This window comes from Onychomys torridus, chromosome 11, assembly GCF_903995425.1.
Source record: "Onychomys torridus chromosome 11, mOncTor1.1, whole genome shotgun sequence".
NCBI classification, from domain to species: domain Eukaryota; kingdom Metazoa; phylum Chordata; class Mammalia; order Rodentia; family Cricetidae; genus Onychomys; species Onychomys torridus.
In genome coordinates, this window is record NC_050453.1 from 23462832 (window position 1) to 23490808 (window position 27977).

A 27977-nucleotide genomic window follows, 5' to 3' on the forward strand; every position below is an offset into this window, starting at 1 on the left:
CTCTCTCTCTCTCACACACACACACACACACACACACACACAGAGCCCAGCCCACCAATGAGCCAAGACTGTCATGCATGCCATCCCCACAGCCCACACGCATTTTACAAGGGTCTGTGCAGTTGTTCCAGCCAAGGGAAGAGTGAATGACAGCTACTAGTCCCGTAGTTTAAATCTTTCTTACTCCAAGTTTCTTGGGAGATTACTAAGCTCTCCCTCCTCGTACAGACATGGTGTCAGTTTGCTTGTATCCAGGAGAATCCCAGTGGCACATTTTGTGGGGATAGAAGGCTCCAGAGACCAAAAAGAGCTGAGGTCACCACCAAACACTTCAGTCCCTCCTTTCTCCAGTCCCTATTCTAGAGAGGCTGGTACCCATCCCCATCAGGAGAGGAGAAAGCTGGGGAATTAGGTTTTAAGTCCTTATTCAAAGGCCATTACAGCCAAGTACTGGTTTCAGGTTCCTGTCAGTCCAGTCGTTTTGGCTGTCTAGTCTAGGACTCTTGTCCGATCCCACCTAAGAATGGGGAATGAAACTTTGTAACTAGTCTCAGACCACCCAGTGGTGGTGGGCAGAAAAGAGGAAGGAGAAATAGCTGGCATTACTGAAATCATATCCTAGCTAAAATAAAAGCAAGGGGTCCTGTGGGACCTAGAAGACACTGAAGGCATCCTGTGTAGCTACAGCCAGCGGGGGGGCTGGAATCTGTAGCACCTGAGTAAGGCAAGAGGAGAACAGATGAGCTGCAGCAGGTCACACCAGGAATGATGAGGTCTGTTTGAATTCCCCCTGGGGGAAAAAAAAACAAACATCCAGTCGATTCCAGTCTCATTTTGCCCATCAACACACAAACAGGCTAGAAACTTCTACTTGATGGGGAAGGCCTCTCCTCCTCAGGGCAGGCACACTAACCTCACTTCGAGCACTCGGCTGGCTGTAAATCACCTTTTTACCTGGTGCAGTCCTGAGGGAAAATCAGAAATGGGGAGACACTCAGGCCCCAGCAATTAATGGATCCTTGCCAACATCGGGGGCCAGAAGGTAAAACTTTGTAGAAACACTGAGTGCAAGGTGTTGGCAGGAGACAGGAACAGAAGTCCTGAGGTCATTCCCTCCCAAACCGCTGCTTCCACCTTACCCCCCAGCTCCCCACTCCGGGGACTCAGCTCCAAACCACACACATCCATGCTTTTATGAGAGAACCCTGGGACAGCACCATGCTCACCCTTTCTTTGTTCCTGAAAAAGAAAAAAGAAAGACAGAGACAATGATTACTGTCAGAATAGAATGCAGTATGGCATGGGAATTAGGAGGAAGTAACATGAAATTTTTGATAGGCGTGAGATCAAGTTATCCATGCTCTCTGGGAAGATGGTACCAGCACATGGAGCATGGTTATCATGGTCCATAATCAGATGGCACCCACAAACCATGCAAGGACAAAGACCTTCTAGCTGGGGACAGTAACACTTGCTCCTGTGCTCAGCACTTAGAAGGCTGAGGCAGGAGGATCACTATGAGTAGGAGGGCAAAGTTTCAGGCCAGCCTGGGCTATCACAAACAAACAAGTTTCTGGGGGGTGAGGGTGGGGGAGAATACTTACTTTCAAAGTATCCTCGGCTATAAGCAAACCAGATGCCAAAAATCAAGGCTCCAAGGAGAATCAAAGTTACCAGGACAGCGGCCACGATGCCCCCCACATTCAGCTCCACTGTGAGACACAAACGAGAGACCTCAGGCGCCTTGATACACAGCTGTGGTGCTGACAATGCTGTCAATAACCACATCAGCCTCTGATCACATCCCAGCTCCAATCTCAGGCCGCAGCCACATTCTTACTCACCAGCATCCACGTGTACAGCCTCTGACTTCATGGCTGTCCCAAACCCATTCTGGGCTTGGCAGTAGTATTCACCACTATCAAAGGCTGTCACGGGATCAAAGACCTAGAGGGAAGAGAATGAATGGGCTTCTTGCTTGAATAAGTCAAGCACCTACCCTGTTAGTCCTCTGACCCTGTTAGCCCCAATGTTTCTTCCTTCCCACTCTCAGGGGTTCCACAACTGCCCCCCTATCCTTCACCTCCCCCCTTTCATACCAGGTCCCCTGACTTTGGATCAACGGTGTAGGAAGAATTGATGAAGGCACGGGTTTTCTTGGCATCTGTAAGCATGTCTATCCCATCCTTGAACCAGGAATACTCAGAAGGCGGGGAACCGTCTTGTTCCGAGCAGGTCAGCACTGCCCTGTTCCCAATGGTGAGAGAGGAGGGGATATTGACCGTCGGCTTGGATGGAGGCACTAGGGAGGGAGGAAAGAAAAAGGCTCTGAACACAAGGGCAGAAGGGTTACAATGAGCGTGGGTAACAAACTAAGATGACACTCTCAACCAATCAGCTAGAGGTACCACCTATATGCCCTTAGTTCCCATGGGGGGGGGAACCACACGCACACCCACCCCCTCTATATTCTCACCATCTGCAAACGAGGTCTCAAGCTTAGCAGTCTGCTATCAGGTTTAGGGAAGCAACTGGTTTTAAGCCGACATGAGGTTATATGACACCTACCCAGCACAGTGAGGTGGATGTTGACCTCCCCATAGTTCTGGCCACCTTCCTCAGAGACCATACAAGTATACTCTCCAGTGTCTTTCCGGGTCACCGAATTGAATGTGATGCCACTGGATGAGAAGGTAACACGGTCTGCATAGGAAGCTACCAGGGGATGGAAGTAGAAGAGACACAGTAAACCGGAGAGCAAAGAGAAGGCGAAGGTGGTATCCAAGGTACATCCTTTATCCTCCACTAAAGGGAAGAACTCAGAGCTTCGAGCTCCAGGCGCATCCCCCACCTCTGGAATCCAGGCTGGGCAGTGCCAATGGCTCCGCAATCTTAGCCACTGGGACAATTTACCTGTGATCTGGCTGTTATAGCAAACAAGCGTGGTGGTGCCCCCTTGGACAAACTTCCACTCCACACGGGGAGAGGAGAAGCCTGAGTAGGTGCAGGACAACTTGACGGCTGCAGAGAGGGTAAAAATGAGAGAGAGAGAGAAAGGAGGAGCCCCCAGTCACAAGCTATGTCCTCCCAACCCCCACCCTGCCGCCCTCCACAGCGCTGCCCCACTCACAATTATCCTCAGCAACTTGGACATCGGGTTGAGAAGTGTACACTGAACCCTTGCCTTGTACCAGAGAGCCTGAGAAGAGAAGAGAGGGACCCATCAGGGGGCAGAGTTGCCACAGGGTAGGAAGAACAGAGCTAGGAGATGAGGCTGAGAGCTCAGGGTGAGGGAGGGTCAAGCTGGCCGGTATCCTAAAGACGTTTAACGTGTTGTTACAATGGCAGGCAGGCCAGTGCTACTTCTATCAATGGAAATAAAACGTTTCTTTCAAATACAACTTCTTTTATTTTTAGTGGCTTCCTCTGTGGCTCCCAATACTCTAATTACAGTCCTACTGGTCCAAAGGGAGCTTGCAGAAATGACATTTCATGGTTCAGAGGAAGCCCCACAAAACACTGCAGCCACTTGTCCAAACAATCCTGGAAGGAAGCCAGCCAGCCAGCCAGCTGGAGGCAAGGCAGGTGGAGAAGCAAGGATGAGTAATGAGGATAAAACCACGACTGGACATCTGTAGAACATGAGCTGTTTTTAAAAGTGTTCTCGGAGATGTTACATTGTTTGATCCTTGAAACAAGCCTGCCGTATCAGCAGGACAAGAGCTATTAACCGAATTTTACACGAGGAACTGAGACCACAGGGAAAGACAGGGGCACAAGATCGCATCGCTGGCTGTGAGACCCGGCAAGGAAGGACGAGAAGGGAGCTCAGATCCCCGCATTTGAATCACACACTTGCCAAATGGAGAAAGAAAAGAAGAGGTAGTGTGGGCTGGGGGTGGAGCCAGGAGGAGCCAGGAGGCTAATTAAATAACATGGGAGTGGGGGAAATCATCAGCGTTCACTGTAAAGTCCCCACACTAGTGACAGAGGACTCTGTGGACACACACACAGACAGCCACAGACAGACAGACAGACAGATACACACACACACACACACACACACACACACACACACCTACCCTCCTTTGTTTTCAAAGTTCAAATTTACTAAGAATGTGTTTATTTCTTTACAGCTCTACGTCAAAGGCCTCTGATAAATGCAGACTGTACAGTGGAAGCATGTCTACTGCATTCCAGTACAATTTCCTTTATTTACCTACCCACAGAACTTGGCCTCTGAGATACCTTGAAATGTAAGAGTTTGAATGAGATGGTCTCCAAAGTCCTGTTTTTCTCCACACTCTCTGACATCACTGTTTAAAGAGTATCCTCTTTGTTTCTGTAGGGCTGGAGATCAAAGGCAAGGCCTTGTACATTACAGGCATGCGCTTTGCTACGGAGCCACACCCCCAGCCAGGCCTACAGAGTATCTTTACATGCACTGATTTCCATCAGACACAATTAGTCCAGATACTATTATTTCTTGTTGGGTTTTGTTGTTTTGTTTTTGAGAAAGGATCCCACTGTAAACCAGAGCAGCCTTGAACTCCTTGATCATCCTGTCCTTACGTCCCTAGCACTGGGATTATAGGTGTGTGATGCATCTTCTCAACTCCAAATCTGGGGAATCTCTGAAGAACCATTCCTGTTTCAGATCCCCCTGTACAGGAGGCAACTCTCCCTCTGCCAGATCTTGTACCTTTCTCCTTTCCACAAGTGTAGATCCCAAGAGCACTCCCTAATAAATGACACCTCAGATATATGAATGTTTTGCCTGCATGCATCTATATGTACTGTGCCAGGGGGTCAGAAGAAGGTACCAGATCTCCTGGAACTAGTTACAGACAGTTGTGAGCTGCCAAGTAGGTGCTGGAAATTGAACATGGGTCCTCTGCAAGAACAGCAAGTGCTCTCAGCCTCCAGGCCATCTCTCCAGTCCCTCAGTTGCTACTCTTAGAGTCAAGACTCACTGATCTACAAATTATTTCTAATACTATCACTTTGCATATTTTTCATTATAGAGTTGTTGGTTGGTGTTTTTGTTTGTTTGTTTGTTTGTTTGTTTTGAGACAGGCTTCCTTTGTGTGACAGCTCTGGCTGTCCTGGAACTCACTATGTAGACCAGGCTGGCCTTGAACTCACAGGGATCCACCTGCCTCTGCCTCCTAAGAGTAAAGACGTATGTCACCACCGCCCAGCTCATTGTAGTGGTTTTTTTGTTGTTGTTGTTGTTGTTGTTGTTTTGTTTTGTTTTGTTTTTTTTTAAGCTGAGGCTCATCATTGTAGTTTTAATACTGAATTCATACTCAAGTGTAACAACAGATCTGGAAATTAAATCAAATAGCCCTCATTAGACTGGAATATCTTCCTGGGGATAAGCTCAGTGGTTAAAGGCTCTTCCCACTAGATGATGCAAGCATAACCACCAGAGTTTGGTCCCTGGAACCTACATCAAGGTGGAAGGAGAGAGCCAACTCCACAAAGTTGTCCTTTGACCTACACACACACACACACACACACACACACACACAACTTTAAAAATTCTAATGTATCTGTAATCCTATCATTTGGGAGGCAAAAGCAAGAAAACTAATGCAAGCCTGGTCTACATGGTGAGTTCCAGGACAACAGCCCGGTCTACACAGTAAGTTCCAGGCAAGGGTCTGGTAGCTCACAAGTCATCCTTGCCTGAATGCTGGGAACCTTGTTCTACAAAGGCTCTGAAGTTCAGCAATTTGCCTTCTGTGATGCTTGAACCAGATATCTCAAAAGGAATGAAGAACTCACTGCCCCAGCAGCTGGCAGTGCTGCCAAATAAAGGCCCACAGGCTCATAGCTACAGAGCACCACCGCCTTGCCCCAGGACCGCCTTCCCACCAGGGCTAGCACCACCCAGAAACCATTATTTGACAATGACAGGAGGGGAGTGACAGCCCCCACTCTACTTCCCAACTCTCGGAAGCTCCCTGCATGTACTAGGCGGACATGTCAGTACACCTCAGCCCCTCCTCCTTCTGCCCAATCTTGTATCTGTCCCTTCCTTCCCACAGGTGTGAATCCCAAAAACACTCCCTAATAAAGTGTCTTGTATGATAACTGATATCTCGGAGTCAGCTTCGCAAGAACCCAACCTATGACACCACCCAAATTATGAGCAAACATCTAATTAAACTACTGAAAAGCAGTCTCTGAAATTCATGTGCACAACCCCACACACACCACAACGTACGAATGTTAGTTATTCTCCGTTTTCAATGTTGAATAAAGTTTCTAATTAACACACTAATTGATTAACTAGGAGTGTGTGTGTACATGCTGAGGCAGAGGTCAGCTGACAATTTTTTGTAAATCACTTCTCTCCTTCCACCTTGCAGACAACGTCTCTCATCTCTGCCACCATGCTGTCTTTTCCAGGCTAGTTGGCCAAATCTGGTTTTTACATGGGTTTTGGCCATTGAACTCAGGTCAGGCTTACCTGCTGGGCCATCTCCCCAGCCCCTAGCACTGTTTTCTGAGTCCTTTGAAACTACGAGATCAAAAAGACACTCAGGGACTATAACACATATATACATAAAAACCCCGGGCTACGGGCACACTCCCCTCTTGATAATCATCATGGACACAACCTGCTTCATGTTCTCACCTGTGAAAATACAGGAACCCACATCTCAGTGTCTACCCAACTCCCTCCACTGCAAATGCCTGTTGGCTATGACCCACCGGCACCGAGACTCAAAAGTCTACTGTGGGGAGGTGAGAAGGCTCAAGTGATTCAAGTCACTTGATACCAAGCCTGATGGCCCGAGTTCAATCCCCAGGTCCCACATGGTAAAAGCAGAGAACCAATTCCTCTTCCCTCCCTCCACACATGCACTATGACTTATGTACATGTACACACACGCGCGTGCGCGCGTACACACACACACACACACACACACACACACACTCTAAAGAAATGAAACTTTTTAAATTTAAAAATAAAAACTAGGGTTGGGGATTTAGCTCAGTGGTAGAGGCCCTGCATTCAATCCTCAGCTCAAAAAAATAAAATAAAAAATAATTAATTGATTAATATCTACTGTGCCTATGTCTCCCATGATTCAAATCCAGCCTCGGTACCATGCTCTTCCTCTTCATCCACCAAAGACACCACGGCCAATGCCGCCCATGTTCCCTTCTCATTCTTTTCCATGCCTTGGGAACCGGACCACCTATGTGCAAATCCCAGCTCTGTTTCCTACTTGACTTTGTGAGGCCTCTATAGCCAATCTGAAGATTCTGGGAGTCTGTAAAATGGGGACAACAACTGTTTCTACAAGTCAAGTTGAGAGGATTAAAGAGGGCAATACAAATAAAATGTGTGGCACACATCCTTAATCCCAGTCCTGGGGAGGCAGAGGCAGGTGGATCTTTGTGAGTTGAAGGCCAGCCTGGTCTACATAGTGAGTCTCAGGTCAGCTAGGGCTGCATAGGAGAGACCTTGTCTCAAAAACAAACAAACAAAACAAAAACACCAAAAAACAAAACAAACAACAAACAAAACCAAAATAAGTAATCAAGATTCTGGAGAAGCAAGCAAACTGTCCATAGACCAAATCATAGTGAGTGGTACAGAGTTTCAAACCAATCCAGCCCAATTGCAAGGCAGCGCTAACTCCCTCTCTACAGGCTCTACACTCTCCAGCCACCCGACCAAAGGCAAAGTCAATCCTGCCACCTGTTTTTGATGACTCCGTGCTGCCTGGGGGGCAAAATGCAAATTTCAGCAAGCTAAGAAAATTCCAGTACTATCTGAGCTGCAATAAGCTTCCCATCTTTCACTCACTCTCCTGTTGCAACTGGCCATCTGGCAACACAAACCACTTCCCAGCTGTTTGCCAATCCCTGCCGTGGCTCAAGCCGCTTCTGCTAGGCGAAATGCCCTTTCCCCTCTTTGCCTGGTTGGCACCGAGCCCTTCCGGGAAATGACCCACCACACCCTAGTTCTCTTGGAGCCTCTTTCCGGGGCTTTCACTAACCCCTGCAAAAACACCATTGAAGTGTTTCCTGAATTATGTGCTGTTATATATAAACACTCCCGTGTCTTTCCAGTAAATGCCCAGACAGCAGAGGCCATGTCTCATTTGTCACCCTCTTAACCACTGAACCATTTCTCCAGCCCTCTCTGTAATATTTTAAAACTAACACAATCCTTTTTTTTTTTCTTTTAAGTTCTAGTTGGGGGAGGGACTAAAATTATTTATTTACTGTTTTTGTTTTGTTTCGGACAGGGTCTCATGTAGCCCAGTCTGGCCAATTTCTGTTCCTCCTGCCTTCCCCTCCTGCATGATGGGGTTACCAGAGTACTCCATCATGCACGGTTTTATGCATCCCTGGAAACCAAATCCAAGGCTTCATGAATGTTAGGCAAGCAGTCTACCAACTGAACTACACTCCCAGCTCCTAAAACCTAGTTTTGCTTTTTGTTTGTAAGATTTTATTTGTGTGTGTGTTACACATGTGTGTGGGTGTCCATAGAGACCAGAAGAGGGCAGCAGATCCCCTGGAGCTGGAGTTACAAAGGAACCAAATTCAGCTCTTAACCCAAACCCTCTCAAGTCCTAAAACTTAGACAGAGATCAGAAGAGGGTGCTAGATCCCCTACAATTGGTGTTAGGGATGGTAATGAACGATCTGAAGGTACTGAGACCTGAACCCCAGTCTTCTGTGCCAACAAGTGCTTTTAATCCCTGAGCCACCTCTCCAACCGCCTTAGTTCTGTATTTTGAAAACAAAGGGGTTTTTTGCTTTATTTTGATGTTCTGGTTTTTTGAGATAGGATTTCCTTGAACTGGCTGTCTACAACAGGCTGGCTTTAAACTTATGGAAATCCTCTTGCCCCTGCCTTTGAGTAAATGCTAGAAATAGGAATGAATGCTTGAGATCACCACTCCAGGCTACAAAGGTGATTTTAAATTTAATTGTCTTGAAACAATGTTTAATTATCTACCCATAATCCCCACTTACTGTTTTGTAAAAAGGGACTGGTTTCTGCACCCAGGATACAGTGAGTCGGCAGGTGTTGCACACGCAAAGTGGCAAAAGGCTGCTTTCTACAACTATACTGTATACACTGGTACCTGCAGACCTCCAGGGCGAGGACAGAGAGCCAGAAAAACCTCTAATGCAAAATGTAAAGCAGCAAGAAGTGGGAGAAACCCCTGTGACTGGCTGTCTCCAGTCAAGGGAAACAGAAAAGGGAAGGGTGAGAGTTAGGAGCAGGCTGGGAAGTTCACCAAGGACTCAGAACAGAGTCAGATACTGCCATTTGGCCTTTCACGTAAAGCCAGTACCAGGAAAACACGTGATTACCCTCATCCTTTTGTGCCTCCAAATCAAGTGGAAGCTAGTCACAGTGGGCACACATCTGTAATCCCAGGATTTGGGACATAGTAGTGAAAGGATAAGGAGTTCAAAGCCAGCCTTAGTTACTTGGTAAATGTGAAGCCACCCTGCACTTCCAGGGACCCAGACTCAAAGTCAAGAAAACAACACATCAAACCACAAATGAGAACTTTTGCTTCCCTACTCCCAAAGCACGTCTTCACTACTTTTTTTTTTTTTTCGAGCTGAGGATCAAACACAGGGCCTTGCACTTGCTAGGCAAGTGCTCTACCACTGAGCTAAATCCCCAACCCATGTCTTCACTACTTAAAAAGTGGGTTCCATTTGGGAGGAAAAAAAAGGAGAAAGAGGTGAATCCATTCCCAACACCTTATTTTCATGACCACAAGAGTAGCAGCACCACCACCAATGAAAACGCTTACGTAAACTCAGTTCAGCAGAAAAAGAAGCTGTTGGCCAGTTCATTGCTTTTGAGGTCAGCTCCAAAAAGGTTTATGTTGTTATGGACTGTGTTGTTCTCCCCAAATTCTCATACTTATGTCCTAACTCCCAACATCTCAGGATGTATTTGGAGACAGGACCATTAAAGAGGCAACGATGTTAAAATGAGGTTACAATCCAACCCCGCTGGTCTCCTTACGATAGATAAAGGCCCAGAGAGGCACACCTGGAATTCATGGCATGTGAACGGACAGCAAGGAGAGCCATCTGCCAGCCAGTAATCCATCTTAGACTTCCAGTATCCAGAATTGTGAAAGAAGTGTTGACAAGCTATCCAACCTGTGGTGTCTGTTACAGTGGCCCTGGGAAACTAACACAATGGTCCCCTGGTTTCCCTGTGCACCCACATCTGCATACCACATGGATAAAAGAAGACATGAGCACATATCTGCACAAAGAGAGGATTGCTTGTTCTGCACAGTTAATTCATCACACCTGAACTGTAAATACTGAGTACGATCAAGAACGCCACTGACTAAAATAACAATGACCACTAACATTTTTTGAATATTCACTATGTGCCAGTTACTGCAGCCCTTTCGTAATTTAATTCACTTAATCTTGGACTAATGCTATGAGACAGATACAATGATAGCTCTCATCTTTAATGAGTAAGTGAGGCACAGAAATTAATCTGTTCGAGGTCACAAAACCAGTGGGCGGCAAAGCTAAAATTGTAACTCACATAATCTGGTTCTAGCACATAAAACGGAATCAATCGGCTGGGCGGCAGCACTCAGGACGCAGAGCCAGGAGGATCTCTGTGAGTTTGAGGCCAGCCTGGTCTACAGAGCGAGATCCAGGACAGCCACCAAAACTACACATAGAAACCCTGTCTCGAAAACAAAAATAAATAAAAACAAAAACAAAACAACAACAACAAAAAAAACCCTGAATCAATCAACTGCTGTAATACCATATCCCGCCTCCCCCATGTATTTTCACTTGTGTGTGTGCACAAATATGTACATGCCAATGTGCCCACATGGGGCTCAGAAGACATCTCGTGGGAGTCTTCTCTCCTTCCACTATGTGACCCCAGAACCAAATTTAAATGGACAGGCATAGTTGCAAGCATCTTTACCTACTAAGCCATCTTGCTGGCCCTTTGTTTTTGAGACAAAAACCTCATATAACCACAGCTGGCCTGAAACTCCATGACTCGTGTTTTGGCAAGATAACCCTTAACATTTGTTTCCCCTCCATCTGCAAATGAAAACAATAAATGAAGTGGCAGATGTGAAGAGACAAAAACATGCCAGGCATGATGGCACAGGCCTGTAACCCCAGCACTTGGGAGTAGAGGTAGGAGGAGCAGGCGTTCAAGGTCACCAGCCTTCAGCTACATAGTTATAAGCAAGGCTGGGCTACATAAACGCCTACCCTCAAGAAAAAAAAAACAAAAACAAAAACAAAAAACAAAACAAAACAAAAAAACACAGTGCCATCCCCAAAGCCAATTTAAATCAACCTGAACTGGCATAGAAATATCTCCAAAATACTAAATTCACATATAAAATGATGACACCCTTTCTGAGTCTTACTATGCCTCATCTGAACTTGCCATGTAGACCATGCTTGCCTTGAATTCAGAGGTCAGCCTTCCTGTGGCTTCTGAGTGCTATGATTAAAAGCATGCTTCGGCCGGGCGGTGGTGGCGCACGCCTGTAATCCCAGCACTCGGGAGGCAGAGGCATGTGGATCTCTGTGAGTTTGAGGCCAGCCTGATCTATAGAGCTAGTCCAGGACAGGCTCCAAAGCTACAGAGAAACCCTGTCTTGAAAAACAAAACAAAACAAAAAATGCTTCAATCTCTATAAATAATTTTAAAAGTAAATTTATACAAAAAATAAAAATAGCCCAAGCATATATATTTTAAAATCTCTTAAGAATGACTCCAGGCTGGGCTGCAGTGGCGCACACCTTTAATCCCAGCACTCGGGAGGCAGAGACAGGCGGATCTCTGAGTTTGAGGCCAGCCTGGTCTACAGAGCGGGATCCAGGACAGCCACCAAAACTACACAGAGGAACCCTGTTTGGAAAACAACAACAAAAGAATGACTCCACTTGCCAGTCTCCATTATCTCTCCCGCCCATGTTGTGTATTTCTGTAATAAACAGGTGTATCTAAAATATCACAATGTAGAGGAAAGAGGAACCAGGAAGCTGGGGACACACTTGTAGTGTCAGTACTTGGGAGGCCGGGGCAACAGCAGGTCTGAGTTGAGGCCAACCTGGACTACAGAGTGAAACCCTGTCTCAAAACACCAGGGAAGGGGGGTGGGGTGGGGAATCAGATAAACTACAAGCAGAAACACACAGCCAAATAAACAGGAGAGGCAAACACACAGGCAGAAGCGTGAGGGCATGGCACTGGGAATACAGCACTTGCCTAGCTGCCCGAGGTTCTGGGTTCCATGCCTAGCACCACAAAAGGAGAGAAGAGGGAAAACAAGAGAGGAGAGACGGGGAAGGAGAGACGGGGAAGTAGCATCCGATGTCAGTGAACAGTGGTAGTGAAGAATGTTTCAAATAAACGTTAAAGGTGAACTGAGGTAACCGATGAGGAAGAAATGTGAGCTGCTGGGAAGCCTATGAGGGAGGAAAAGGGCACAAGAACACAGCCATCCTGGAGACAGGCGAGAAAGCAGGAAGGCAGGACCACACACAGGAGGATGTGGAAGCGAAAACAAGAACAGGAAATGATTAAAATAATCGCAAAATATTAACAACTAAGTCAATCTCCACATATTTCCATAAGCAATATGATTTCTTTTACTCCCCCACCCCCCCCCCCCACCCCGGTACACTGGGTTTTTGGACACAGGGTCTCCGTATGTAGCCCCTGGCTTGTCTAAATCAGCAAGTGTATCATGCTGGTCTCAAATTCTGGCAATCCTGCTTTTGTTTCTAATGTACTGGTGTTATAGGCATGTGTCACCCTGCTGGGCCTAAGAGACTTTTTTCAAGAGACTTGGTGGTTGTACCTAGCTAGTGTGTTCTCCCCACCTCCACTCCTTATCCTCAGGGGATGAATTCCAACGTGTTCTGCCAACACAAGAAACCAAGGATAGCATACTAAACCCCAAACTTTTGATAAGTTTTTCTTACATGGGATAAAGCTTAGTTCATAAATAAGAAACAATGAAAGATTAATAACTAACCCATAGTATAAGATAATGGCAATACACCGTGATAAAAGTTATTAATAGCTAGGCGTGATAGCACATGCTTGTAATCCCAGCACTTGTGAGGTGGACGCAGGAGGAACAAGCCTCAGCCAGAGCTGAAGGCTATCCTGACCACACTATTTCAGAAACCACCACAACAAAATCCACCCTAAATTCATGTACTGCTTATTTCTGGAAGTTTACTTTTAGTAATTTCAAAACCAGATTGACCATCAGATGACCTAAAATGCAGAAGTAAAGACAAGAATCAGGGGCCTACTGTGTAACTACTGAAAATCACAGTGTATCTGGGTAATAAGAAAACTGTGGGAAATGGTTTTTCCAAAATGGCCACATTTGTCTAGTATTTCTCTCTCCCACACGCACGTTTTAGGACTAGGGTAGAGTCTACATTCCCTTTGGTCTGGACAGAGTCCTATGACTGGAAAGTAAAAGCCAAGAAAGACACCCAGAATCTTCGCATTAAAGCTACTGCTATTTTTTTTATTAAATTCTCCAAAAAAAAAAAAGAAAGAAAGAAAAGAAAAGAAAAGCCAGGAATGACAGCACATGCCTTAATCCCAGCACTAGAAAGACAGAGGCAGGTGGATCTCTGAGTTTGAGGCCAGCCTAGTCTACAGAGCAAGTTCCAGGACAGCCAGGGCTACAAGAAACCCTGTCTCAATACCCCTCCCCAACAACAACAACAACAAAAATCTCAAAACAAGTTATTGTTATTATACCATTGTGTGTGTGTGTGTGTGAGAGAGAGAGAGAGAGAGAGAGAGCAAGCGAGAGAGAGAGAGCACGAGAGTGCCTGACCATGCACACATGTGTAAATAAGAGTCCACTGCCAGTGTCTTCCCCTTTCACTTTCCATCCTGGCTTTTCAGACAGTCATCTCCCAGAACCTGGAGCTCAATGACAGACAGACTGTCTGGACAGCAAGCTCCCAGGACCCTCCTGTCTGCCTCCTGAGGGACTAAAGGTGCCCAGGGCCAGGCCTGGCTGGGCCCTACTTATGAAAGGGTTCTTCTGGGAATCAAATACAGGTCTGCATGCTTGTACAGCAAGTATTTTACCAACGCAGCCACCTCCCCAGACCCTCAGACCCTCGTCCCATTTTATAGATGAGGAAACTGAGACCTCAAACAGCTTCCTCATTAAAAAAAAAAAAAAAAAAAGTAAGAGTCTTAAGCTTCTCCAGTGCTTTTTGGGACTTTTTTCTTGTTTTGTTTTGTGTTTATTTTGGGCAGTACTGGGGACTGAACCTAAGAGAAGGGTTCTATCACTGAGCTACCATCCTGGTTTTTAATGTTTCTTTTTATTATTGTTATTATTAATTGATTTATTTATTTTTAGTTTTTCAAGACAGGGTTTCTCTGTATAACAGTCCTGGCTGTCCTGGAACTCACTTTGTAGACCAGGCTGGCCTCGAACTCACAGAGATCCACCTGCCTCTGCCTCCCAAGTGCTGGGATTAAAAGTGTGTGCTACCATGCCTGGCTTTAAGTTTTGTTTTTGTTTTTGTTTTTTTCTTTTGTTTTTTGTTTTTCGAGACAGGGTTTCTCTGTGTAGCTTTGGGCCTTTCCTGGAACTCATCTGGTAGCCCAGGCTGGCCTCGAACTCACAGAGATCCTCCTGGCTCTGCCTCCTGAGTGCTAGGATTAAAAGCGTGCGCCACTGCCGCCACCACCTGGCTAAGTTTTAATATATATGTATGCATCACATTAATTCGTAGAAGCCTAGGATGAAACAGTAATAAATGTTTCGCTATGGATTAAGAGTGCACATGAAAAAAAAGAGTGCACATAATTATGTTTCTCCATAATCCTATACTTTCCCATTTTTTGACATGGAGCAGGTATATGTTGTGGAATATTTGTACAATGTGTGAAGATGTATTGTTGATTGGTATAACAAAAAGCTGAATGGTCAATACCTAGGCAAGAGGTGTAGGCAGTACTTCTGGGCAGAGAGAGAACTCTGGGAAGAATGGCGGAGCTGCAGCTAGACATGGGGAGGAAATAGGAGGTACAAGATGGAAGAGAGGTAACGCCATGTAGCAAAATGTAGATTAATATCAATGGGTTGATTTAACTTATAAGAGCTAGTGGGGCAAGCCTAAGCTAAGGCCAAGCTTTCATAATTCATAATAAGACTTCATGCCGTTTTTTTGTGAGCAGGCAGCCCAAAGAAAAGTCCAACTACATATGGCATCCAAAGTGGGCCTGACAAGTGGTCTCTCAGGTAGGCTCAGTGTATAGATACACAACTTATTTTGCTTTGTTTTGTTTTTCGAGACAGGTTTCTCTGTGTAGCTTTGGAACCTGTCCTGGAACTCACTCTGCAGACCAGGCTGGCCTCAAACTCAGAGATCTGCCTGCCTCTGCCTCCCGAATACTGGGATTAAAGGTATGCGCCACCACTGTCCAGCAGAGGCAGGGCTCTTTTAAGAGGCCCTACTGTACAGCTGAACATTTGAGCAGCCAACATTAGGTACAAACTCCTGCTTCAGGCAGACACAACAGATACCAGAGCTAGGGCAGATAAATGCAGCTAGGCTCTCACAGAACTGAGGGGGGCACAGCCAGCCTCCAGCACCACTCTGTGGCAGTACCTTAGCAATTTAAGATTTGTCTCCAAGGTCACAGAACACCGTAAGCAAACAGCTGCAGACTCACAAAAAGCCAGGTCCAGACACACACACACACACACACACACACACACACACACACACTCACAAAAAACAAACAAACAAACAAACAAACCTATAAAAAGGTTCAATATGCTTTCAAAGGTGCTTAGGTGCTGGAAAAGAAAAATATGTATGGATAGTCATAAAAAAATAGTTTAGAGCTGGAGAGATGGCTCAGAGGTTAAGAACACTGCTCTTCCAGAGGTCCTGAGTTCAGTTCCCAGCAACAAACCACACGGTGGCTCACAACTATCTGTAATGAGATCTGGTGCCCTCTTCTGGCATGCAGAGACATGCAAGCAGAACATAGTATATATAATAAATAAATTTTTTAAAAAGTTTAAAGTCTTTCAAGAGAAAGTAAAGCAATATTAAAAAATGAGCTATTTAAGAATGGGAAATAAGGGCTGGAGAGATGGCTCAGCGGTTAAGAGCACTGACTGCTCTTCCAGAGGTCCTGAGTTCAATTCCCAGCAACCACATGGTGGCTCACAATCATCTGTAATGAGATCTGGTGCCCTCTTCTGGTCTGCATGTCATACATGCTGTATACATAATAAACAAACAAATAAATAAATAAATCTTAAAAAAAAAAAAAAAGAATGGGAAATAAGCCGGGTGGTGGTGGTGCATGCCTTTAATCCCAGCACTTGGGAGGCAGAGGCAGGCGGATCTCTGTGAGTTTGAGGCCAGCCTGGGCTACAGAGCAAGATCCAGGAAAGGCTCAAAGCTACACAGAGAAATCCTGTCTCGAAAAACAAAACAAACAAACAAAAAGAATGGGAAATATTATAACACAGGGAGTTTGGACTCTATATGATTCTTTGTTAATTCTGAATTTTTTAAATCCTAATGAACAGAGAATGACAGCTGCTGAGACACACTGGATTATGAAAGGGACTGCTGAATTAAACCAGCCTTTAGAAATGTCTTGGCTTCAGAATGGAAGTTGGAAAATGTGTTTAGTTGGGGGAAAGGTTTGCTTTTGTTTCCATAGGAAATGAAAAGCTATGGATTCCTTCAAAATTAATAAAGATCAGATTTGACTGGGGGGAGGCCTAAGGATCTTGGCTACAGACATGAGGAATATTGCCAAGAAAGACTACATGACAGGTGATGTATATGCTGATCTCTCAACATGGGAACAACTCTGAGACTGGATGAGACATGATAAATCTTGTTGGTTACAGGGTCCTCATGACTTGTAACATTACAGTTTGGAACTGCAGTCCAAACAGATTTATAAAGCTGACACATGCCTTTTCCCTACTCAAACATAAAACAAAAAATCTTCAGCTGACTTGTGTATACTGTACATCCCATACTTGTGTTAATACGGATATATGTTACCTTTAAAAGCTTATATGTATTCAGAAAAAAAGGGACCAGATGCCAATAAAGACAAACAGCCCAGGTGATCCAGCCTCTCAGAATGCCTGTTACAGTTTCCTGTAGAAACTGTAGATCCAAATACAAATGTCCTACATGATCCATTTATATATATATATATATATATATATATATATATATATATATATATATATATATATATATAAAGTTCTAGTTCTTGAAAGCTATTATTACAAACTGTTTAGGATAATTAAGAAATGCAGGTTAGCAGTTAAGTCATTTATAACAATCAAATTTGTAGTCATGTTAAGTATGTATTCAAGGTCAGTCAGAAATTCATTTTAAATAGACAGATGTTCTTTAAACACTTCAGAGACCTACACAATATGGTTTCAATAACATAAGACTTCATGACAGTGAGACATGTCTGCTCCTGACAATACCAATTTACTTTAGTGGGCATCGAAGACCTTCCATATGGAATTTGATTTCAAGGTGGCAGAGCTAGCCATCTGGGCAAGAAACTGCCCTTGCCTCAACTACTGACAGAAAATGCTGTCCAAATTGGGCAAGCAAGACACAAAAGAAGGTGATTGACAACATTTGCCAAGACAAGGCAATTTTGAAGGACTGTCCTTCAAAATTCCTGCTTCACAGAAAAGTCTGTCAGATATCTAGGCCTGTAGGCCAAAAATGGATGCCCTCTGTTGTTTCTTATAGTTTTGGAAGTTGTTTGCTCTACACTTTCTGTTTACTCAGGTAATAGTTATCCTCAGTTCTGTGTGGGGTTGAACACAGACAGTTATAGTTAGTTTTCTTATTACCAAATTCAGAAAAGAAACTCACACACACACACACACAAAAAAAAAAGAAAAAAAGAAAAGAAAAAGAAACTCACAAAAGAGATGTCAAGTGCCTAAGGGTGAAAGACAAAAAAGCTTAAATTGTTTATCTAAGAAAATGTTTTTAGATCCAAAAAGATATTTTTAGGTTGGTAATATAGCTATGATACAAAGTGGTTTAGGTATAAAACTTTGAAATAAGATAGGATAAATAATATAGTACTTTCTCTGAATTTGCCAAATGTAAATGGACTGTAATTCTTACCTGGTAATTGTCCTTATTATATACAGTTCTACTGTGTTAAGAGTTTAAACCTTTCCTTTTTTTTTTTTTTTTTTTCAAGACAGGGTTTCTCTGTGTAGCTTTGCGCCTTTCCTGGAACTCGCTTTGGTAGACCAGGCTGGCCTCAAACTCACAGAGATCCGCCTGCCTCTGCCTCCCGAGTGCTGGGATTAAAGGCATGTGCCACCACTGCCCAGCAAACCTTTCCTTTTTATTTAGACAAAAAAGGGAGAAATGTTGTGGAATATTTGTACACTGTGTTAAGATGTATTGCTGTGATAGGTGTAATAAAAAGCTGGATAGCCAATAGCTAGGCAGGAAGTATAGGTGGGACTTCTGGGCAGAGAGAACTCTGGGAAGAAGAAAGGCAGAGTCACCAGCCGGGCATGGGAAAGAAACAGGAGATGCAAGATGGAAGAGAGGCAATGCCATGTGGCAGAACATATATTAATAAAATTTGGGTTAATTTAAGTTGTAAGAGCTAGTGAGACAAACCTAAGCCAAGGCCAAGCTTTCATAATTAATAATAAGTCTCTATGTCATTATTTATGAGCTGGTGACTCAAAGAAAAATACGACTACAGGTATTACTGTGTTGTTTCTGTTTTGAAAGTGAGTCACTCTATAGTCTAGACAGGACTCCAACTCATCATCCTCCTGCCTCAGGCTCCCTAGTGCTGTGATTACAAATAGGTACCACCACAACCAATTGTACCTCTCTACCACTTTAGTAGGGTTTTTATTTTATTTATTTGTTTTTTCCTTTCTTTCTCTCCTATTTATTTGTTTTTTCCTTTCTTTCTCTCCTTGCTCATGTCCACCCCTGCAAGCTTAGGGCCTGGAGAGATGGCTTGTTAGGAGAAGTTACTGCTCCTGCAGAAGATCCAAGTTCAGTTCCCAGCACCCAGGTGGCTCACAACTGACTGTATCTCCAGCTCCAGAGGATCTGATGCTGTGTCCTCTGGCCACCTTGGGAACCCAAACATATTATGTTCATACACACATACATACATACATAAATAAATTTTAATTAAAAAAATTAAACAGAAGTATTCTGCAAAGATGGATAGTGCCCATCCCAAAAGCCATGGGTTATTAAATAGAAATTTCATTGGGTAGTGGTGGCCCATGCCTTTAATCCCGGAACTAGGGAGGCAGAGGCAGGTGGATCTCTGTGAGTTCAAGGTGAACCTGGTCTACAAAGCAAGTTCCATACAGCCAGGACTGTTACACAGAGAAACTCTGTTTCAAAAAAACCAAACCAAAACCAAACAAAAAAACCATCAGTGCCAGGTGTAGGAAGCCCCAGAGGCCCCAAAACAACAGAAGATATTCCCATTGCTCTTAGCTGCCCACCTATAACAGGATTTCTTTTGGGCCACCTACCAACTCCCAAATCATGACACGGAGACTTATTATTTGTTATGAATGCTCGGCCTTATCTTATGCTCGTTTCTTGCTAGCTTATATTATTAACCTGTTTCTCTTCATCTATGTTTTGCTTTGGAGCTTTTTACCTTTCATTCTGTAAGTCTTACTCCATGTCTGTCTAGCTGGCCCCATGTGGTGTAGAACAGAGAAAAACCAATACTTTTCTTTAAAGCAGGTTGATTATAAATGCAATCTCTTTCTAAAGAAGAAAAGGGGATATGATATAATATAGATAAAAGGGTAGATTAAGGAACTTACTTCTAAAGAGCAACAACTTGTTTAAAATGTTTTACATTGGTATGAACTTTAGTCTATTGATACAAACTTAAAGTTAATTTTGTTATACTATATGCATATTTCTACTCATGTTTAAGGTATTATGTTTGTATAGCTAATTTTAAATTGTAATGGATAATTTAAAATAGATTAATTAGTCATCTATGATCTATGATAATCATACTCATAGTCATGTTACTTAAATCTTCTACATATACATAGAGATATTTCAGATAGATAGGTAATCTTCAAATACTTCAAAGACCTACAAAATATAACATTTAAAATATTTTTAAAATTTAGACTTTATGGACAATGAGACATGTCTGCTCCTGGCAACACTGATTTACTTCAGAGAGGAGGATGGGCATTAAAGACACTTCATATGGAGTTTATCTTCACCTTGACAAAAATAGCCATTTGGGCAAGAAACTGTTCTTGCCTGGACTGCTTGATCGACTGGACATGCAGGACCCATAAAAAGATGACCACTAAACTTTGCTTGACAAAATGATCCTTCAGATTCCTGCTTCGCAGAGGAAACTGCCAGACATTCTACAGGACACTGAGAGAAATGACTGAGAGACTCTAGTCCTATGGGCTGAAAACAAATGCCCCAACTTTACAAAAAGAACATTAGATGACTGTCCAGGCTGCCAGCTGTCTCTGTCTACTCTTGCAAGACTCCTAAAAAATGCTGACATCCTTCTCCTGGTTCTCAGGTAATATTATATCCTTCTGAGGTCTTTGATATGGTTAAAGACTAGATAGTTATAATTCCTCAGTTATGATAAAAGATAAATTAGATATAAAACCTTAGACTCACAAAATAAGATAGATAGGACATCTTCTTTAATAATGTAACTATAATTCTTGCTTGATAATTGTTTTGTTATATGTAATTATACTATGTAAAAGTTAAAACCTCCCTTTAAAAAAAAAAGGGGGGGGAAGTGCTGTGGATATTGCTGTGTAAATAAAGTTCTGATTGGCCAGTGGCCAGGCAGGAAGTATAAGTGGGACAAGAGAGAAGAGAATTCTGGGAGGTGGAAGGCTGGGTGGGGAGACACCGCCAGCCGCCGCCATGAAAAGCAACATGTAAAGACACTGGTAAGCCACAAGCCATGTGGCAAAGTATAGACTAACAGAAATGGGTTAATTTAAGATAGAAGAAGTAGATAACAAGAAGCCTGCCTCGGCCATACAGTTTCTAAACAATGTAAGTTTCTGTATGCTTTCTTGGTTTGGTCTGAGCGACTGTGGGACTGGCGGGTGAGAGACTGTCTCCCTTTGTTTTCTCCCTTATTCTCTCCTCTTCTCTCCTACTTATCCTCTCTGCCTACCAGTACCAGCCCTGCCTATTCCTCTACTGCCTAACTATTGGCCATTCAACTTTTTCTTAGACCTATCAGGTGCCTTAGGCAGACAAGGTCAACACCTTTACTTAACTAAACAAATGCAGCATAAACAAGTGTAACACACCTTTACATAGTTAAAGCAGTATTCCGCAACACCCACCAGAACTAGATGATAAGATACAATTGTTAAAGATACAACATACTTTACATAGTTAAAGCAGTATTCCGCAACACCCACCAGAACTAGATGATAAGATACAATTGTTAAAGATACAACATACTTTAGTTGCAGGATACAGAGAAAGCAAGCTGGAGCTGAGCTAGCAGCTTCCTCCCTGGCTGACTTCCACAGTGCTAAAGGTGCCATCTAGGCAACTGAAAAGCAAAGAAATCAGTGGCGATACTCAGCTATGGATCTTACGTGCTATCATACCAACCTGCCAAGCAAACCGTGGCCACTGTGCAATAGTGGTGTGAGTTAGAGGGAAACTAACCGATACTGAGTAGATCAGAGGCCCACTCCACAAGAAGGAATAATGCCCGGTACCATGGACTTGGTCAAAAGCATGGGTTGGGGAGGTCAGAGGTCATAGGCCATGAGCCCTGCCGCTTTATTTTGCTAAGCAACTGCCTTCTGAACATTTAGGTGTCTGTTAGTCAAAGGAGCTTCTTTTTTGCAGATGGTGGTTAATAACCTACAACCAATGATGCTGAAAGTGACTGGTCACTGAACGTTCATTTCTCTGTGGGGTAGCTGTGACGTTCTCAGAGCCGTGGGACAACGAACGCCACAAGGGAAGAGTGGAGACAGTGTAGGAGTTGCCAGGCCAGCTCAGCCTATAAAGGCTGAGCCCAACAACCTGAATTCAAGCCCCAAGTCCCACAGGATAGAAAGTGAAAAGCAACTCCCAACAGTTGGTCTCTGACCTCCACACATCACCTCTCTCTCTCTCTCTCTCTCTCTCTCTCTCTCACACACACACACACACACACACACACACACACACACACTATAATAAATACATTTTACAAATTGTTTCTTAAAGACTGTAACAGCTGGAGGATGTGGAGGGGAGTTATGAAAGGCTGTCTTCTGGGCACGGCACAGCTGTTTCACTCATAACCTGAGCAGCTCCCGTTACCTGCACGAGACAGGGGCCCACTGAGATTCTGTCAGGGCTGGAAGAGGGGCTTCTGGGCCCCTCCCCCTCCCCCAGGAGCTACTGGCAATTGATAGTTACTGGGAAGGAGTCACTGTCTACAGTGGTGTAGCCACAGCGGAGTTACTCAAGGGCCAGTAGTTTACAGCACCACACCCAAGGCCTTGGTGAAACTCAGTGGACCACAAAACAAAAACAGAAACAAAGCAGAGGGCCAATGAGATGGCTCAGCAGGTAAAGATGCCTGCCGCCATGCCTAAGGTCCTGAGTTCAATCCCAGGGTAGGACTCCAATTCACACAAGGTCTTCCCTGACCTCTGCATACACATGCACACAAAAATTAAATTTGAAAAAAAAAAATTAGTCATTAAAAAAATAAAAGGAGCTGGGCGGTGGTGGCGCACACCTGTAATCCCAACACTCGGGAGGCAGAGGCAGGCGGGTCTCTGTGAGTTCGAGGCCAGCCTGGTCTACAAAGCAAGTTCCAGGACAGCCTCCAAAGCTACAGAGAGAAACCCTGTCTTGAAAAACCAAAAAGATATATAAAAAATTAAAAATAAAAGGAAAGGTGTGCGTGTGGGAAGGAAATTTCTTGAGCAGAAAGGAGGTCGGTAGGAGTGAAATGGGAATAAAGGAGGCTGTGTGTGTGTGTGTGTGTGTGTGTGTGTGTGTGTCAAGGTCCTCGGTGTGCTGGCACTACTGACACATGCCACCACACCCAGCACAAAAGTCACACTGCCTGCCTTCCGCTCCCAAAACATTCTGTGCTTGGTTGATGGCCCTCCCGAATATTCTAGTTGGAGATCATGCTTGTAGCTCTTGGAAACAAAGAAACCAGTCAGCTTCAATCCCTGATGTTCCCTGAACCTCCCTGAAGCTCCCTTAGGATAAGAAGTTGACACAGACGCTGGAGACTCCAGACACTGAGCAGAGCCCCACAACAACCTATGTTTCTGAACATGGGGGTCCAGCCCACAGCAGAACAGCTCCTTCCTTCCACTGTTCTAATAGGAAGCCCTTTGTTTCCTCTTTATACACATCCTGTTAACTCCTAGAATATTCTTCAAGATGCTTTTATGGCACTAGTTTGATTTTTAAAAAGGAAGGAAGGAAAAGGAGGGAGGGAAGGCAGCCGGCCGGTCTCTGCTTTCCTCTGAGAACACAGTACTTCACATCTGGGGATATGAACTTCAGAAGACGCTCTGGACATAATGAACAAAAGCTTGCTGGAGGCTGGAGTGATCCCATACAGAACGCCTGAGCAATAGGAAGGCTGTGTAAGTCCCACTACAGTAGAGCAGGCTCAAACCTCTGAAGATGGGAGACCTCGATACTGGCAGTGGGGGAGGGGGCTTTCGCTCCATGGCTCCCTCCTGCCCTCTTTGTGGACTTTCCAGTTTTACCTGTTCGGCCCCCTCCCCCATGGCAAAGGACAGTGACTCCTGTCAGGACAGAACTCACCCCAGGGACCTGGCATCCAACTTCCTGCCAGCCAGCTGCTTCCTCTAATCCTGCCCCAACCCTGGAAAACAAGTGACACACACTGGACTTTGGACAGAAACTCTGCTTATCAGGGAGTCCCAGGCAGACGAGCTCCAGGGTTTCAATGCCTGGAAAACCCCAATGTGCATGTGCTCATACTGCACCCCACAGCCTCCTTCCAATTCTGAGAACTTCTCACTTAACATTTGCTTTGGACACCTAGCCGAGCCTGTGAAGAGGAAACAGGTATGAATTCTGAGATTTCCTAGTCTTCTCAAAGCCAATAGACATGAAAACCAAGCCCCAGTACTTCCTAATTTACCACATAAAATGCGTGTAGCATTTCAATCCATCTTTGGAGGTTTGGGTGAGGGGCACATCAGTGCCCTCCCCCTTAAATTCCAGCTGTGTGTGAAAGTTGGGCAGATCCAAGCAGCCAAGCTATAGCCCCTATAATACCAACGGGGAGGGGGGGGGGACGGGACACAGTTGGAGCTCTGTGAGTTCAAGACTGGCCTGATCTACACAGCAAATTTCAGGCCAGCTAAGGCTATACTGTGAGACCCTGTCTCAAAACAAACAAAGAAACAAAGAAAAGAAAAAAGAAAACTCTCCAGGCTATATTAAGTAAAATAAACAAGATGTAATCTAATGCACACTGTAAGGCTCTTTTGTGTAAGAAAAGGGCGAGAAAGCAAATACACATTTGTACACATGTGTCTGCACAACAAAACACTAGAAAGATGTACATAAACTCTCCCAGGTTTCAGCAAGAGTAGAATGGGAGTGAACTACTCCACCTCTCTGATGTAGGTCGAATCCCCAATCCTGTCAACCAGTGCACTGTGAATAAACAATTTCTAGCATCACAGCAGCTCTGCCCAAAGGAGAACTAGGCTGGAGGCCCTGGACAAGCCTAGGTCAGAAGGAAGCAGAAGAGAAGTCTCACAGGTGAGACATTCCAGAGCCAAGCCTCGCCTGCTGGAGCCCTGCCACCACCCATTTCCTCCTAGCTGTGGCCACTCACTCACTAGCTTCTAGTTTCAAGAGAACAATTGTTTCCCGGGGAGGAAGCAGTAGGCATGACTAACCAATCCACAGTTTTGAGGGAAAGTCTGCCCCCTGAACAGCACATCGGGAATATTCAAAAGGGACCTCTTTAGAAACACTGTCAGGAAACATTGGGGCCCTGACCAAAAAGCCACAGCAGTAGTCCACTCCTCTTAGAAGAAAGGGAACTTCACACCCCGGTAAGAAGAGGCAGGGAAAAAAGTCAGCATTCCAACTCTGGCTTGCTTTCCTCCCTTCCGGATACAGTAAAATTTGGCCCATCCACTGGCCAGGGCTCACAGCTGAACTTTTTCCAAGTTCAGGTTCTCTAGGGAATGGAATGTAGCATTCTGGGTCACCAACTTCACACTCCCCAACCTCGGCTCTCCCAACATGTCTGTGTATCCCTGCCCACTGAGCACCTCAGGCTGGAGCAGTCTTCCACTCAGGGGCTCATACTTGACTCCCTTGCCCTTTCTTCTCCCTCCCTGACAGCCGAGCCATGAGGAGGAGTGACTCAGGAAAAAAGGGGCACAGTGGCAATCTGCTTATGCTCAGACAAGAAGCCCCACCCCAAAGAGCCCCTACTTTAAAAACTAATAATAAAATAAAGCCCCCCATTGGGGATCGCCCTGCTTCCTTTGACCTACTCTAGCAAGGACAGCATTCTTGCACCCTCACAAAATCCAAGGGGTAATAGCTGTGCATCAATAATCCCTTCATGTCTATGTGATGTAGCTATTATCTCCATTGATCCTCATGGCAAGTGCAGGTCCAGTATTATTATTCCTGTTTTATAGCTGAAGAAACTGAGCGACTAGCTTAAGGTCACAAGACACAGAAGAAAACAAAGCCAGGGTGCCTGGTGAGGTGGCTAGGCTACCATCTCCTTACTCATTTGCACTTATCAAATCACTCCCCTCCCCCAGGCCTGACTTGATTTAAAAGTTGCACGGTCCACTCCTCCACGCCCCCACTCCAGTCTACTACCCCACCATCCCCTATGGTCCACAGTCCACTCTCCAACCCCGACATTATTCCCTAGGATCCACTGCCCTGCCAAGCAAATGCAACAGCTCCTCAGGCTTCCTATGAACGGTGGCAGCTTGCTCAAAATGCTGTGGTCACAATCCTTCAGCAACAGGAAATTAGGGGAAGAGAAAGGAAGAAGGGAAGGAGTTAGCAGGAAGAAACTCCAGGAAGTTTATAAGCTGTCAACTGCTGTCACTGATCCAGAAGAAACAGCACACAAAACAGGAATATGGGTGTGGCTAACATTTCTAGGATACGAACACAAATGAAGTAAGTGATGGCTGGGCAAAGAAAGGAAGATGAGGAGAAGCAGAAATGGATGGATGAGTAGCGTTCGAAGGTGAAGTGAGAAAAGATGGATCCAGTGGAAGGTTCTTTTGTTTTGTTTTAAATAAAACAGCAAATGCTGAAGTAGCAGCTCAGATAGTTCTTGGGCCCTCATGCCTTAAATACTGGAACTCCAGGAATGGGGGACAGAGGACTCTGGTCCATCCCCAGCTTCTACTCCCCTTGTAAACTGGAAAAGTCATTTCCTCTCTCAAGACTCATTTCCTTATCTGCACAATGGAAAGAAGTAGGATCACCTATTGTCTAGTCCCACGCAAAGGGTTTACAGTTCTGTGACAGAGACAAAGGCGTAATCTAGCCACCTTGGGTAAGGAATCTATTTCTGCTCTCCAAAAGTTCATCAAAACGAACCTTTAGAAGACACCAATATCCACTGTTATGTTTCATTTCCTTTACCCTCCCTAAAACAAGAACCTTGAAAGGAAACAGATTCATGGAGAACACATTCCAACGGAAACTCCCCAATAGTGTACACACTCAAGAATCAGACATCGCACACTCAATTCCCTGGGTTTGGTCCTCCGCTCTGAAGGGTGGTGGCAGGGAAAATCAGACAGATAAATATACAGGTGCTGACACACATTGACCAAGGCATAAACCAGCCAACCTCACACTGAGCCTCATACAAACACACCTCGAGACAGTCATGCCCCAGCATGCGAGCCTGGTTTGTTTCTCAGGAAAGGGAGTCAGTCTACAAGGAAACAAAAAACTCTCATTCCCGGCAAGGGGGAGGGCAGAGGTCTGGCTCAGACGAGATCCAGCCAACCAATAGACCTAGTCTCCCCCAGGGAATCGTCACTCAGTCAACAACCTTAATTAAGGACTCCTTGCTAGTTAGTCAAGAAAAGAATTCTGAATGTTATGATCTGAGAAATTTTTAGAACTTTAGTTTCTTCTTCTGACGCTAAACCCCGGCATTAATTCCCAATTTAACAAGAGCGAGAGACCCCTTCTGCAAAAGCCAGGAAAGGAAACATTCCCTACCCCCACCTCCATTGCATTTCCTCCTAGGGCACTTGAGCCAAGGGAGTCCGGCTGAAAGGCTCAAAGTTCCTCTGAGTCGTCCGAGATATCGGAGGAGCAGGGCGGCCCTTCCCAGGTGCATATGAAGGGGAACGGGTAGCTGGATAGTTTAGTGTGGGAAGGGTCCTCGGGCCTGAAGAGGAGACCCAGAACCGTGGACCCTCCCAGTTATTTTTAATGCTCCAGGGCCACGGTGTAGGAGGTGGGGTCACAGATCACCCGCTTCGGGGAGGGTAGCCAGCCAGTCTCCAGGTGGGGGAGGGGAGAGTGACCAGACCCGGGCGGAAAAGTGGACTCTCAGGCGAGGCAGGCGGGCAGGCAGGTTTCTGGACTCCTCCCTTCCGGTGGGCAAGTGGGGTGCGCCTTCGTCCAACCTCTAACCGGACCCACCTACCCCTCCTAAAACTCCGGGAACTCACCCAGGATCACAGACGTGAAGAGAAACAACAGTTTCCTCCCTGCTTTCCCCTCGGTGCCCATTCCAGTTACAATCCCGGCGCGACGGGCGAGCCACTCGGCTGGGAAGAGCTTCGCGATCCACCGCGCTGGGACTGGACTCCAGCCGCCAGGTTGAGCCCGGCCCT

At 45.1% G+C, this 27977-nt stretch overlaps 1 protein-coding gene across 1 annotated transcript; it reads right to left on the reverse strand.

Moving 5' to 3' along the window:
- On the reverse strand, nucleotides 1–27977 carry F11r (F11 receptor). The gene is made up of 10 exons (XM_036202425.1): nucleotides 27813–27977; nucleotides 3131–3199; nucleotides 2914–3021; nucleotides 2569–2715; nucleotides 2100–2302; nucleotides 1845–1947; nucleotides 1605–1712; nucleotides 1227–1239; nucleotides 914–965; nucleotides 1–790 (listed from the first exon to the last, which is right to left on the reverse strand). The coding sequence occupies exons 1-10, from the start codon at nucleotides 27871–27873 to the stop codon at nucleotides 755–757; spliced, it is 900 nt and encodes a 299-aa protein (XP_036058318.1). The 5' UTR covers nucleotides 27874–27977; the 3' UTR covers nucleotides 1–754.

Excerpts from the sequence above, each read along its gene's own strand:
- F11r (XM_036202425.1), bottom strand. The coding sequence starts at position 27,873 with ATGGGCACCGAGGGGAAAGCAGGGAGGAAACTGTTGTTTCTCTTCACG. Across the intron at positions 2,716-2,913 it reads CTATAACAGCCAGATCACAG|CTTCCTATGCAGACCGTGTT; the intron begins GTAAATTGTCCC and ends ATCCCCTGGTAG. Across the intron at positions 2,303-2,568 it reads CATCCACCTCACTGTGCTGG|TGCCTCCATCCAAGCCGACG; the intron begins GTAGGTGTCATA and ends CTCCCTCCCTAG.